The sequence below is a fragment of the Sceloporus occidentalis genome, unplaced genomic scaffold, assembly GCF_023333645.1.
Source record: "Sceloporus occidentalis isolate IW3139 unplaced genomic scaffold, rSceOcc1.0.p SCAF_3, whole genome shotgun sequence".
Lineage (NCBI taxonomy): Eukaryota > Metazoa > Chordata > Lepidosauria > Squamata > Phrynosomatidae > Sceloporus > Sceloporus occidentalis.
Genome location: NW_028316983.1, coordinates 31,782,003 through 31,797,863, shown reverse-complemented (window position 1 = coordinate 31,797,863; position 15,861 = coordinate 31,782,003). Strand labels below are relative to the sequence as shown.

Here is a 15,861-nt window from a genome sequence, read left to right as displayed (position 1 = left end):
AGGTTGGCCTGGATGGCCTGTGCGGTCTCTTCCAACTCTATGATTCTACAGGGTTAAAGTCAGATTCTAAAGCTAAATCAAAGTACATTCCCCAGCATCATTGCCCGTTTCACTTTCAGTGGAGTTTAGGGTGGTAGTTTGGAGTTTTAGATGAGATGTTGTGAAAGGCGGCAAAGTTGGCAGTGAATCTAACACCAACAGCAGTGGCCCTCCTGGGAATCCTTTTGGTTGACATTGCCTATGATTCTAAGAACAGTGCTTCATGCCATAACTATACAGCCTATTAGGAAGGCAGAAATATAGTACTTGTATGCCACCAGGGACTCTTCCAACACGACACAATTATGACATGTGGACTCCACTTTAACTGTCAGTGTTTGCCAATGTTAACTGTCATTGCTACATCCTGGGGAATCCTGGGATTGTAGTTTGGTCGTGTGCTAGAGCTCTCTGGCTGAGAATTCTAAACACCCTTCCTAAACAGCAAATCCCAGAATTCCATAGGATGGTATCCTGGCAGTTAAGGTGGAATGATAGTGCTATAACATCACATCTCTCACCCTCAAGAAAGCAATGCCAAACTTCTGATTAACTTTTGACAAGAAAGCCCTATGATAATGTTGCCATAAAGCAGAAACAGCATGAAGGAACACAACAATAACAATTATGTGAAGTCATTTATCCATATATTTAATTATTTATATTTGCCCAACAAGGGACTCGAAGGCACTATTTACCAGAGGTGGACAAAATGTGTCCCACAGGGTGCAGGGGGCCTCTCTTGATTCCCCAATATCCTGAAAAAAATTAGTTTGCTGAAAGCATCCTATTGTACCCTTCCACGGGATGCGATTGGCTGTTTGGACTATTTTGGGGTTATCTTTACTTTCTTTAGGCCTCCTGAAAGTTTTAAAACACGTGCATGCACATGCACACAGAACCTAAAACAGATTTTGAAAAATTGTGAATTGTGTTCCCTAGAGAGTGTGATGGGCTGTTAGGATCAAATACATTTCAGAGGGGGTTGTCATGACAGTCCATGGGTCCACAAAGCATAGCAATAGGTATTTCTTGCTGTTGGGGATATTCACTCCTTAACTGAAAAGCATAAATGATGATAGTCTGTTAGAATAAGCAATGTATGATAACTCAAACTCCATAGTGAACGTGGCTCCACTATGTTGTGTAAAAGAGAGAAATTCAGCAATATGTAAGCAATTGTCTCTCATTTTGAGCATTCATTGACATTTTTTGATTGCATGATTAGTGTCAATTAATCTTTATTAATGCTTAAGCCAAAGGCCATTCGCATGATAAAATATAAAACCAATGACAGCAATTCAGAATTATAAAATATTCCATCAAATAACATCCAAATTTAATACATAATATGCTTCCAGTCAATTAAATAAGACAACGTTAAAAAACCACTTCAAGGTTTAGATAAGATCATCCACCTAACAATTGTTAAAACGTTTAAAAAAAAACAACTTCAAAGTTTAGATAAGGTCATCTCCCTGACAATCAACTGTTATTACCCCTGCCCAAATTTTGATTGCTGCTGAGGCAAACAGTGAAACCTTATAAGTTACCTTAGAATCAATATCAGACAAGAGATAATAAATCTTTTCGGAAATGGTATTAGACTGTAAATTGGACAGAATAGATCCCATAAATTTAGTTCTTGGACCAGTATATAGTGAGCAAAAAAACAAATAATGAGGCAAATCCTCGATTTCTGGGGCTCCACAAATACATAAACGGGAATCCTTAGGTGTATGTGAATATCTGCCATCAATCATGGCTGAGGGCATTGTTTGAAAGCGAAGAGCTGTAAAAGCCTGTCTAAGCTTTAGAAATGTAAGATTCCCTAGGTAAGCAGCCATCTGATGGTCCAATTTATATAATCTAAACCATTTGGAAAATTTCGAATTGTTAATAGCCAGTCTATCCAGATGCACATCATGGTTAAAAATATATTCACGGAGCTTCTCTCTTGAATTCCAACTGGAAGAATTTTCAATTAGAGCAGGATATGATTCAAGCAGCCTCTGGTGTCTTGAGCTCCAGACTTTGCAGCTTGGTAAATATTGAAAACACAACTTAGGAAAAACCTTAACTGTAGAATCTTTAACAGATCTCCAGTAATTAAGTAAAGTAAAATGAATGCGATTAGTGGTAATGCTGTTAGTTTGCAACCTAGAGACTGAGAGCTCAGATCTTAATGAGAGACAAGGTTTTTTAGATTGTAAGCCCGAGGGCAGGGAATCGTCTAACTAAAAGATTGTATGTACAGCGCTGTGTAAATTTACAGCGCTTCATAAATAAAGGTTAATAATAATAATAATAATAATAATAATAATAGTTGTGATTCCTTCTGTGCTTATTATTCCCTTCCTCATTGTATTGAGCTACTTGTGGTATGGAGCCATCCCTTCCTCATTTGCTATACTGAAAGGAACAGGTGGACTAGGGAAATGGCTGGGAGTAGGTGTGCCTGTCTCATCCTGTGCTGTATGTTAAATCAGTCTCTCTGTATTAAAGTTAAATATTTATGCCTTGGCTGCATTCTGACAGTCCTAAAATCTTGGATGTATTTGGGAGAGAAATGAACAGTCATGGGAATAAGTAATGCTCCACTTCTCAGATATATGAACCTTAGTGATAAAGTCTCCCAGCAAACAAAAAGAAGTAATTGATCTGATTATGTAATTACAGTAGAACCATTCTTGCTCTTTGTTAAATACCCAGCAGCTCTATTTCTGCCACAAAGTGAACGGGCAGAAAAGGAAGCTTCAACTGCAACTATGGCAACAAAACAGAGCGCTGTGCATTTAGGTCTTATGCTGCTGCAAAGTGCAGGCAGGGAAGTGGTTTTTACTAACCCCAAATTGCTGTACCTAATCTTTCTGTATGCACTGAAAGATAACTTGAGGAACTGGATGCAGAAAGGTAAAAAAGGAGGAAGAACTTTGAACTGTATCAAGAACTTTGAACTGTAGACAGACAACAAGTTATGATGTTTGGTTAACTCATGTATGGTACTCCCCACCCTGCCAACTTGATCTCATATTTTACTGTTAAGCAATCCACTTGTTTTTACTCTTTTTTCCTTTAAAAAGCCAAGCTGGTCATAAGAACAATTCTGGTATCCAAGTAAATATAATGCCCTTACTGGACCAACGAAAAGATCACCCAAATTGTGCAAATTTTCAAGATTTCTAGGTCTTTTCCTCAGGTGTAGTGTTACAAAAAAGAAGTAGGGGGGTTGATCTCTATCACCCTAATGTCCTTATGTAAACTACTTCATTGGTGAAATACATTTTAATTGCCTGTAGAGATGTGGAGAAATTGAAAAGAAAAGGATACACAGATGGCAAAGTGAGGGAAGACCATTGTTTTTCAGTTTTGGACATAAATGTGGATGTTCATAAAGAAGTACTGCACTGTATTTTCTTATGAAACAGTGAAAAAAATGTAAAGATGTCATATTCAAATTTATTATTTTATTTACTTATTTTACTTATATACAGTACTTGTTTCTGCTATCCAAGCAGTTCCACCTCTATCCCAGCCCAACCCTCAAAAGATTAGAATGAAAGCTCTGTTTCTTCTGATTCTAATTAAACTGGATTTTCCAAGATGCACGAGTAATGAGCAAGTTATTTTATGTGTAGTCTTTCCTAGAGGTGGTCAATCTTTGTTTTCAATTTAAAATTACAGCTTAGTGTGTAGTTGTAGATACATAAAGGGTATGACCTATCAGTGTCTGTGGGTCTGTTGAGGCTGCATGCATATAGGCCTGAACTATGCCTAATTCTTCCAGTCAGATATTTGGCAAGGAAAGAAGAGAGTGGAACATAGGGGAAGCTAAATCTGACCTCCATCACCTGCCTCACAGTAGCAATTTGGCAAAATTTCAGGTTTGTTTAGTTGTTGGATGAAAATGGGAATCATATGTTGGATGCTTTTTTGGCAGTTTCTACTATTCTGCCACTTCCAGTTCAGCTAAATGGGGATCTTGGTGATCCAATTTTGTCTGATCATCTCAGAAAAGGAATCAGCACTACCAGTCTAGTACTGGGAGGGATGATTCTGTTCTGGGGTCTATGGTGCATTGAGTCCTAGGGCTAGGGAAAAGGTGGAATATAAATAAATAAAATAGTATGCATTTGTAGAAGGGCTTCAGTTTTGCTTGTCTGTATATTTGAAAGCAGAATGACAGGGTTATCATAAATGAGCACCCTAGTAACCTAACAGGTATTGCTTCTGGTCTGGACAGTAAGCGTTCAGTCCCATCTGTAATCCCCATGTGACAAGCAAACATCAGACTGCTTCTGGTTCAAATTTCTGAAGTGCAGATCTGTTTCTCTTCCTACTTCTTCCCTAGTTTTAAAACATATTTGCCATTCTTGTAGTTCTGTTTTTGGTTCCTTAATATGGTCCACTTTTTGAGTCCTCTGGTAGTATACTGTTCTGTCTGGCACAGGAGGAAAGGCTTGACATGGTGGGTTTACTGAAACCTAAAAACATAATCAACTGTTAGGTCATAATCAACTGGCATATATGATCTGTGGATTTTTTTATTTTTATTTTTTTAAAGTGTGTTACAACTGTGAATAAATGATAGAAATGAACCTTCTCTTTGCTATTCTTCCACTGATTGTGTGGTTAGCTCAAAGTACAGTACTTTCTGCTACTTTGGGTAGCATCTTCTTCAAAGCTTCTTCTGTTTCCAGGGTCAGATTTATAGAAAAAGCAACCCAAAAAGCCAGGCAAGCTGAAATATGCTTATATTACCCTGGATGAAAAAATCATGAGATGTATGTTATAGTAAGGTCTGGGCTACATTATAGCCCCTCTCTGCAAAGGATTTTACTCTCTGCTTCTCGGAAATGTTTTGTGACTGGAAAACCATGAGTCACAAAAGCCATTAATTGATTCCATGGAGGGGGTTTTAGAATTATTTTCCAGGAAGCATATGGACCTGTTTGTTTGTTTAAGAAAATTCTGTCAACTTCCATTAGCAAGGAGACGATGTCACACATTGTCTCTCTTGTCGTTTTGCTTGGTGAACTTCTGTACTCAACATGCAGTTTTTCCACCAAAGACTGTTCTGATCAGTCTTAAATTTCCTTTGAACATTGCTTGGACTGTTCCCAACAATTATTTTCTTTGTCAAGTAGTTTGTAGGCTTCAAAAAAACAAAAACAAACAAACAAAAAAAAAACCCCAAACCTCTTGATACCTAGTTTCAGAATTAGCAGCAATCTAAAGGCAGCTTGTATAAATTCAAAAAAGTAAATAACTAAGGCACATCAATTATTATTATTATTATTATTATTATTTTATATAGCGCTGTAGATTTGCACAGCGCTGTACATAAAAACAGCAAATATAAAAGAGTAAACCTGCCTATGGCGTACAATCTAAGAAATGATAGGATAACACAAATAAAACACATAGCAATACAGGAAATGGTTCAATAAAACTGGCAACAAAAAGAAAATCAGATAGCAAGTGACAATCACGCAATGTCTGGGAACACTTCTCTGAACAGGATGGTCTTCGACTCCGTTTTGAAGCTGGTTAAAGAAGTGATGGCCCTTGCTTGCAAGGGAAGAAGGTTCCAGGAGTGAGGGGCAGCAAGTGAAAAGGGGCAAATCCTAGATGGGGCAGAGGAAATCTTGGGCTGGGACAGCCGACTTTGACTACCAGAACGGAGGGCCCTAGTGGGAAGGTGAGGAGAAAGAAGGTCTGATAAATAAGGAGGGGCCAGCCCATGGAGGGCTTTAAACGTCGCCAGCAGGAGCTTGTACTGAATACGGAAAGGGAGGGGGAGCCAGTGAAGGGATGCCAACAAAGGAGAGATGTGGTCAGAGTGGTGGGCGGATGTGATAATGTGTGCAGCTGAATGCTGGACAGAGATTAAAGGATGGAGGTGAGAAAGAGGAAGCTCAGCCAGGAGGATGTTACAGTAATCAAGTCTTGAGACCACTAGGGCATGGACCAGAATCTTGGCAGTGGAGGCGGAGAGATATGGTTGGATTTTGGCAATGTTGTATAAAAAGAATCTACAAGCCTTGGCTGTGGTCTGGATCTGAGGGATACATGACAGAGAAGAATCAAAGATAAAACCAAGACTGCGGGCTTGCTGGACTGGTTGAATAGAAATGTTGTCCACAGAGACAGAAAAGGAGTGTTGGAGTGTTGAGACTTAGGAGGAAAGACAAGAAGCTCCGTCTTGGACATGTTGATCTTCAAACGCCAATGGCGCATCCACTGCGAGACAGCTGTGAGACAAGACGAAACTTGCTGTTCAAGCCTTGGAGAAACGTCAGGGGTGGAAAGAGACACCTGGGTGTCATTGGCATACAGATGGTAGGAAAAACCAAAAGAGCTAATGAGTTTACCTAAGGACAGTGTGTAGAGGGAAAACAGAAGGGGACCCAGAACAGAGCCCTGGGGAACTCTAACAGATAAGGGAACAGGAGAAGAAGTCTGACCGCCAGCAACCACTGCAAAAGATCTGCCAGACAAATAAGATCGAAACCAGTCGAGAACAGAGTTTGAGAACCCAAGGTCAGAGAGTATATCAACTAGAAGGCTGTGATCAATGGTGTCAAAAGCTGCAGACAAATCAAGAAGGATGAGAACACAGTAAAGGCCATTAGCCTTGGCCCGTAAAAGGTCATTTGAGATCTTAGTGAGAGCTGTCTCTGTAGAATTCCTTGGGTGGAAACCAGACTGAAAGGGATCGAGGATGGAGCTGGCTTCAAGAAACTCAAGACAGCAAGAATAAACAACCCGTTCCAAGACCTTAGAAAGAAAGTGAAGAAGAGAAATCGGATGATAGCTAGACAAAGAGGAGGGGTCAAGAGAAGGTTTTTTCAGAATTGGGGAAATGAGAGCATGTTTAAAGTCCAAAGGGAAGGAGCCTGTAGAGAGAGAGAGATTGAAGATATGGAGAAGCGAAGGCAGAAGAGAGGGAGCTATGGAAATTAGAAGACGAGTAGGAATTGGATCAAGAGAACAAGTTGCAGGTTTGGAAGAGTTCAGAAGTGTAGAGAGTTCATCCAGAGAAGCAGGAGGAAACACAGAATTTTTTTTTAGGCGAGGGCGATAGAAGATTATGAACAGAAGAAGAATCGGGAGGGACTATCTCAGAGCGAATGGTGGTAATCTTTGAGATGAAGTAATTAGCGAAGTCATTGGGGGAGAATGATGAAGAGACAGGAGGAGAGGGAGGTTTAAGCAAAGTGTTGAAGGTGGAGAACAGACGCTGCGGGCGCCTCTCGTTGGCGGAGATAAATGATTTGTAATAAGTTTGTTTTGCTATAGACAGGGCACATGAGAAGGAGGATTATGTATTTCAAGTTCAGGAGTGTGTGTTTGTGCATGTATGTAACTATTTATTTAGTCCTGGTAGTAAATGAGAAGTTTGCTAGATGAATTAGAATCATAGAATCATAGAATCGTAGAGTTGGAAGAGACCACTAGGGCCATCCAGTCCAACCCCCTGCCATGCAGGAAATCCAAATCAAAGCATCCCTGACAGATGGCCATCCAGCCTCTGTTTAAAGACCTCCAAGGAAGGAGACTCATATCACCCTCCGAGGGAGTGCATTCCACTGTCGAACAGCCCTTACTGTCAGGAAGTTCCTCCTAATGTTGAGGTGGAATCTCTTTTCCTGTAGCTTGCATCCATTGTTCCGGGTCCTGTTCTCTGGAGCAGCAGAAAACAAGCTTGCTCCCTCTTCAATATGACATCCTTTCAAATATTTAAACAGGGCTATCATATCACCTCTTAACCTTCTTTTCTCCAGGCTAAACATCCCCAGCTCCCTAAGTCGTGTGAAGTTAAAGTGTATAATGTGTGTCTCTTCTCCAGGGGAATAATGAAACCAAGTTCTGAGTGTATTTCTATACTCGGTAGAAAAAGCCATTTCTGTGTTTTGCCCATCCACATATGAAAATAGTGTTCTTACTGGGTTTTTAAAAAAGTATCTACATATTTTTCCTTTTGTCTTTGTGAGTATGCTTGCTGCTCTTGTTGGAATACATCACAGTGACCTTTAGTGGTTCCAGGGAGACCCAATGACCGGTTCAGAGTTATTTGCGTGTAGACATGGTTTTGTTTAGTCATTATGGGACTAGCAAGATAGGATTTCTCCTGCTAAAGTGGAACCCAAATTTAAACAAAATGTATTTAAAAATATAAATATACTGGTAATTTTTGTGTTCTTTTGGCTAGCATTTTCCTTGTGCTCTGTCCTTCCTAGGTATTTTCGTAACTATGGTTCTTTCTTGGTGTCTACATCTTGCCAAGAAAACCCCATGATAGTTTTGCTTTAGGGTCACTAAACCAGCAACAACTTGAAGGCCTACAGTCACAACAACCAGCATATTTTGGTATGTCAAAGACAATGTCCACTGCACATGGCCAAGAAAATTTTGCTTGTTGGTTACTGTCTTAAAATCCATATAAATGATCAAATTGTCCTGAGAACTCTTTGAATACTTGCAGCTTTCTAAGGTGAATAGAGCCAAGATGGGTGAGAACTTAATATGACAACCTAATCTGAAATGCCAGAAGTTAATTTAGGTAACTTGGGAAATAATAATTAAGGAGTCCTTGATCATTTGGAATATTTCTCAAAGCACACATTGAATGAAGCCTATTTAGTTTCTCACTTGTCTTTCCTCACACAGGGAAGTTTGGGGGCTGGGACCAAGCTCGCTGGTGTCATCAAGGGAATTGTTAATACGGAGATCTACCCCAGTACACCAAACCTGTTCCCAACTCCTGTCCTAAGTAACCAGAGTACATATATGTTTAGAAATAAGAGACTACAGAGGACTTTCTACCATATACTCATAAATCTTGACACCTCTTCTGTTTGCTTTTCCTCCTCTTCTTCTTTTTAAACCACTATGCTGTACAATCTGCTCACTAATGGAAGGATGTCTGCATTAACACCCAGATGTTTTGAGAATGACCACTATTAATAATAACAACAAATTTTTATACTTTGATTTCCCAGTGACCTTACGTTGACAGTCTGCATCCCATCAGTATTTGCATGTATCTACTTAAAATGAGACTTCATGCATCTGATAAAAGTGGATTCTAGACCACAAAAGTTTGTGCTGTAATGAATGTGTTTAAGATGTTCTGCTGTTTTTTTCTGCAACAGGCTAACACATATACCACAATGGAATATTTTATTCTTACAGTACAGGAACAGGTCATATCTAAAAATGTTATAGTTCAACATGTGAGTAGCTGTATCATTTGCTAATAAAAGTAGTCATTACACTAGGATATTGGAAGCTTTAGCACTGAGCACTGCATCTTCACAATACATCTTAGTTATATGTATTAATTTTCTGTCATTCCAGTTGATCCCTTTTCTTTTTCTTATAGTTGATATTCGTGAAATCCAAGAGATTCGTCTGGGAAGAAGCTCCCGAGATTTTGACCGCTATCAGGAGGATCCTTCTTTCCGTCCAGATCAGTCTCATTGTTTTGTCATCCTTTATGGCATGGAATTCAGGCTGAAAACACTGAGCCTGCAAGGTGGAGTTTCTTCTCCTCTTCTGTCTTCTCATTCGTTGTGTAGATCAGGTGGCATACTATATTTTTCTCACTCGATTTACACCCTACTAAGCACCAGCACTCCTACTCACACTGAAATGGAGTTTGGCTTGGGCCAGTAGAGAAGAGCAAGCAAAGAAGGGTTTTTGTTGTTCACACTTGGTCTTTTTAGATCACACTGTTTTGACTCCAGACAGGCAGGTCCACAGTAAGTACCAGGGCCTCACATAAACAGAACTTATAGGAAGGATCCAAAGTCAGGGACCAGAAACAGAACCAAGGACACAACAAACTTCAAGAGACTCACAACCTTAACAGACTGGCGAGAAAGGCGGTATTGGGCTGGAGTGGGGCCATGGCGTCCGCATGCCATGACTCTGCCCCCATGTTGGCGTGACACCGCATACCCCACCACATGGCAGATGGCATGAAAGCACTCCTCTGGTGCTATGTCCAGATAACGCAGCATGAAAGGAACACTAAAAAGCTGTGGCGCCAGCAGCTATGGCACCCTTTCCATGTCCTAAAAAAGGAGCTGCTTTTTGCAGCTCCATTTTGCTCTGTGGAAAGGCCATATTGGGGCCACGGCATGTAGTTGTTGTGGCTCTGATCCAGCACTGAAAGGGGCGGCCCCTCAGACACGCCATGTGTGGACTATCTGTGCCCTAGCAGCGCAGTGGTTAAATGCCAGTACTGCAGCCAATCACTCACGATCTGCAAGGTTCAGTCCAAGCCAGGGGTCAGGGTCGCCTCAGCCTTGCATCTTTCCGAGGTCACTAAAATGAGTACCCAGCTTGATGGGGGCAATTAACTTACAGTTGTAAACCACTAAGAGACTGCTCATTGTGGTGTGAAGCAGTATATAAATGAAGCTGCAATTGCTATTGCTATAGGCAAAGTCTGATAGGCTGAGTCAAAGACAAACAAAGCAAAATCTGACAGGAGTGCTGACAGACATTAAGTTGGAGGTATGAACGCATGGCTTTTAGCAGCTTCAACAGCTTCACATTCATGTGCTCATGTGCAGGAACTACCATTCATGTCCAGCTGTAGTACACTGAAGGCTTTAAGTGGAGAAGTTTAAGCAATCCTCCTTCTAGACATTGTGCAGTAGTTCTGTCTTGGCTTTTGAGATGCCAGCATTCTCAAGGTCTTGGAGGTGGCTCAGCCTTTGTTTCTGCAGCCAGGCTTGCTGGCAGTGTTTTTTTGTGGGTTTTTCGGGCTATGTGGCCATGTTCTAGAAGATTTTCTTCCTGACATTTCACCAGCATCTGTGACTATGGTATATATATTTCTTCTTCGTGGTCTCTGCGAATCATACAAATGAGGCCGGTCGGGAGCCCTCCACCTGGACCTTGCCTTGGGCAATGGCCGAAGTCAGACGGGATTCCCGGTTCTTCCTGGCCTGGGACATCATGGCCTTACAGAGTACGCAGGATTTGGTGTCGTGGTCCTTCCCGAGGCACAACAAGCAGGAGGAATGTGGGTCCTGGACCTTGCTGCCACAGACATCACACTTTTTGAAAGGCGGAGACATGGTAACCGGAGTCGACAAAAATAGGAGAAGCGTCCGAAATCAAGGTCAGTGCAAGCCGAGAGTTCAAAGTACACGGGGAGGTCATAGAAAACGAAGGTCAAGAGTGGTCCAAAGTCAATACCCGTGATCCTAAAACAGCTATCGAAGTGAGCGAAGTTCCCTACAGCAGCAAACGCGGCAGAAAAAAGGAACTGGGGAAAAGAGCGGGAAGCAGGGGCTTTATAATAGGTGGGCGGAGCTACCGCCAAAAAGTTGCTATATGTTGCAAAATATACTTTGCCCAGTGATTCTAGAAGTTTCCGAACAGTACTGCGCAGGCGCAGTAAAACCCATTTGTATGTATTCGCAGATGACCACTCGAAGAAATACTGTTACAGGTAAGCAACCTGTCTATATATACTGTGTGAGCCTGGGAACGCAGGAGTGATTTGCATGTGTATTGTCCTATGTTGATGGCAGGCCTCAGGCTGGGAGGCTAATGCAAAAGAGGATTAGTGTCTGCTAATTGGTGATCATTATCTACTGGGAAAGCCCCTGACTCTGAATGGGAATGCCAGCCAGCCGCAGATGCTGGTAAAACATCAGGAAGAAAATCTTCTAGAACATGGCCAAATAGCCCAAAAAACACTGCCAGCAAGCCTGGCAGCAGAAACAAAGGCTAAACCACCTCCAAGACTCTGAGAATGCTGGCATTTCAAAAGGCCGGAAAACCCACAAAAACAAAACAAAACTATGGATGCCGGCCATAAAAGCCTTCGACTTCACATTGCTGGCAGTGGTCCTCAGCCATCCTTCCTTGAAGGACTAGGTTCCTCTCAGGCCCTGTGTTCTCAAAGTTCCTGCACACAAGATCCTCGTGGTCCTTCTCTAAGAAGGACGCTTCCAGTGTGGGCATGACATGACACACCATTCTATAGAAAGTTTTGTAAATAAATATTAGCCCTTCAAAATATATACTGGTTTGGTTGCTGCCACAAAATTATGTTAAATAATTTTTCTCGTGTAGCCCTATGTCCAGAAAGGTGGCCAGTGGGTGAGAACAGCTATCATTTAGCTTCCTGGAGAGGTTTCTCACTTGTCACAGATGGCCAGACAAATAGCTTTTGACAGTTCTACAGAAGTTGAGATGCAGGCTGGCAGATTCTGTAATTGTTAATCCAACATTTTTCCAAGTCTACAAGTCTGTCATAGAATATGCAAATAATAATGATAATGATAATTCATCATCATCATCATCATCATCCTACTCCCCCCCAAATGGAGCTCAAAGTGGTTAAGAAGAACATATCGATAAATATTTAGAGACAAACTGTGTCACAGTGATGAGTGCTAAAATATCAGAATTATTCTCCCTTAATGGCAGATCTTGTAGTGCTCTCTTGTAACATATAAACCTCAGGTTTGGTCAGATTAGCTTCTTCCTGCTGGAGACCTGTTGTGTATAGGGACTTCCTCCTTGGAAACTGGGGTCAATGCCTGTGCTCATATCTTTACAAGTCCAGTTTGTCCTTTATTTTCACAGCCACATCCGAAGATGAAGTCAACATGTGGATCAAAGGATTGAACTGGCTTGTGGCGGATACCCTAAAAGCTGCTACCCCACTGCAGATTGAAAGGTAAAACAAAACTGAGAGCAAGAAAGCAAAATCAGGCAGGTGGGCATACTGAGGGTTTCATTTTATCTCCCTTTTGTGCCAGCATAATCTTTTTATACCTATGCAAAACATGCTAAAGGAAAATACACAGGGGCTGTTCACAGGTAAATAAATTTTATACATAGTTACGTAATGTTTCTGAAAGTTAAAGATTCTGGAATAGACTGACAGATTGTTTTTAAAAACCATCTTATGACACAGATGAAGGAGTGGAGGAAAGAGGTAAAAAAACATGAAGACAACATTTATAATTCTATTCTTTTAGAGAGTATTCACTTTTGGCTCCTTTTTCAGTGCAATACTACGCATGTCTACTCAGATGTAAGTCCCAATGAATTCAGTGGGGTCTACTCTCAGGTAAGCGTGTGTAGAATTGCAGCATTAATGTATTTTTCCTTCACATTTCCTTTAAAAAGTGATAATAGAATATGTTATTACACGGATTTATATACATAATCAAATCATTGGGCAGGTGTGTTAAGAATAAAGGTAAATGTAAAGATTTCCCCTTGACATGAATGTTTAGTCGTAACCAGCTGTAGGGGGTGGTGATTATCTCTGTTACTAAACCAAAGAGCCAGCATTGTCTGAATACAACTCTGGTGGCCATGTGGCCAGAATGACTGCACCAAATGCTGTTGCTTATTAGGCAGCTTGGAGCCAAAATATTTCAGACACTGCCTATTTGCTTATATCCCAACATAATGTCCAAAACTGATCAGGTACACTCGCTGTGTCCTCAGCCTTGACAGCCAGTAAAAAGTTATTTTTAATGACTGGCTTGTAGATTTGGATCTTTCTTCCCAGAGCTTGGAATTCTGAGAGCTTTAGTCCAAGAAGTTACTTTCCAAGTTCTTTTCCTTCCCCAGAGATTTATCCCTAACCACACCTTGTTGTTTGGTCTTCCTAGGATGGTTTTGAGTGGATTGCAGGAAGAACTGAGGGCTTAATTAGAATTAGAATAGAGTTACTTATTGATTGTATTGAATTCAAAACTTATACAGTGCTATAGAATCCAGAATATATATGCATGTAGGGGTAGGAGGGAAATGCTGGCTTTCTTTTATCTAGTTACACTCAATTAATATGATCCGGATAAACTAGTGACGTGTGTGTGTGTAAGTTAACATATGGGTAACTTGCACTTTGGAAGATTAGCAAAGCAACTGGAGAGACTCAAATTTCACAATCTGTTTGCTTTTAGGTGGCTTCGAAAACAGTTTTATTCCATTGATCGCAACAGGGAAGACAGGTAAATAGAGTGTAACCTTCTCTTAGTAACAGTATGGTAACACTGACTGAATAACTTGGGGGGGAGGGGGGCTCCTGAAATCTTTGATAATGATGGTTCTTCCATTTTACTTACTGAAATGCTATTTTGAATTTCTAGAAGTACCTGTATTGGATAATGGGCACAATGTTAGATTTGTTGCACTGGAAAGGTGGAGCTGCTTCCTTGAATTTTCCTTGAGTACTGGAAAGAATAAAGTTACAGTACTTTATTCTGAATAGTTATAATACTTTTTTCTGAATATAGTACTAGAAATTAATCTTAAAGCAACTTATGGCGGGTTACATACTGCCATTAAAATACGCGCGGAGCGGGTACTAGGGTTAGGGAGGTGCGGTGCTTCCGCACCTCCCTAACCCTAATATGTGCTCTGCGCGTGAAAAACGACGGCGGTCGTTGCAGACGGCCGCCGCCATTTTTACGTAGCGGACGCTGTGCTTCCGCACGTGTCGTGGCGGCTATGACGCCACGAGTGCGCCAGCAGCACTTCGCGACATAATAGCCGTGCCGCGAGAAGGAACTCCATTTTGGAGCTCCTTTTTTGCTCCGCGAGGGAGTCGCCACCAAAGACACAATATGTTATTGGTTAGTTAACTAAAACTATTCAAACATTCTAATTGACTAAAAATGTATCCTTGGTCAATTAGGTAGCAGATATCTCCTCTCCTCCTTTAAAAAAATATGTAAAAATCTAGTGAGACCAGCAGAGTTTGCCTGCTGAAGAGAAATATCAAAGACATCAGAGTTATTCCAACAAAACTGGAAGTGTAATTGAGAACAGTTTGAAATAAGATTTATATATTCCTTGAGGTTTAGTCAGTGGTAAAAACATTTTGCAAGTTTTTATACAGTTTTAAAGACCTGTAAAATGTGGTGCTGGAGATGAGTTGCATACCATGGTCTGCTAAAAAGATCATAGAATCATAGAGTTGGAAGAGACCGCAAGGGCCATCCAGTCTAACCCCTGCCATGCAGGAAATCACAATCAAAGCATCCCTGACAGATGGCCATCTAGCCTCTGCTTAAAAACCTCCAGGGAAGGAGACTCCACTACACTCTGAGGAAGTGCATTCCACCGTTGAATAGCCCTTACTGTCAGGAAGTTCTTCCTAATGTTGAGGTGGAATGTCTTTTCCTTTAGCTTGCATCCATTGTTCCGGGTCCTGTTCTCTGGAGCAGCAGAAAACAAGCTAGCTCCCTCCTCAATATGACTTCCTTTCAAATATTTAAACAGGGCTATCATATCATCTCTTAACCTTCTCTTCTTCAGGCTAAACATCATCAGCTCCCTATGTCGTTCCTCATAGGGCATGGTTTCCAGACCTTTCACCATTTTAGTTGCCCTCCTTTGGACACACTCCAGTTTCTCAACATCCTTTTTAAATTGTGGTGGCCAGAACTGGACACATTATTCCAGGTGGGGCCTGACCAAAGCAGAATACAGTGGCACTATTACTTCTCTTGATCTAGACACTATACTTTTATTGATGCAGCCTAAAATTGCATTGGCCTTTTTAGCTGCTGCATCGCACTGTTGACTCATGTTCAACTTGTAGTGTACTTGGACTTCCAGATCCCTTTCACATGTAGTTTCATTCAGCCAGGTGTCCCCCATCCTATATCTGTGCATTTTATTTTTCGGCCCTAAGTGCAGCACCTTACATTTCTCCATGTTGAATTTCATTTTGTTAGCTGTGGCCCAGCTTTCTAGTCTATTCAGGTCATTTTGAATTTTGATCCTGTCCTCTGAAGTATTAGCTATTCCTCCTAATTTGGTGTC

The 15,861-nt window shown here is 41.1% G+C and overlaps 1 protein-coding gene across 5 annotated transcripts in view; it reads left to right on the top strand.

The window, feature by feature from the left end:
• Window positions 1–15,861, top strand: part of PLCG1 (phospholipase C gamma 1) — a 128,864-nt gene that overhangs the window by 40,288 nt on the left and 72,715 nt on the right. For all 5 annotated transcript variants that reach the window (XM_089513972.1, XM_089513975.1, XM_089513970.1 and 2 more), the window contains exons 2-4: window positions 9,428–9,580; window positions 12,658–12,751; window positions 13,995–14,042. In XM_089513972.1, coding sequence (XP_089370098.1) covers window positions 9,428–9,580; window positions 12,658–12,751; window positions 13,995–14,042 — 295 coding nt within the window. The remainder of the gene's footprint in view (window positions 1–9,427; window positions 9,581–12,657; window positions 12,752–13,994; window positions 14,043–15,861) is intronic.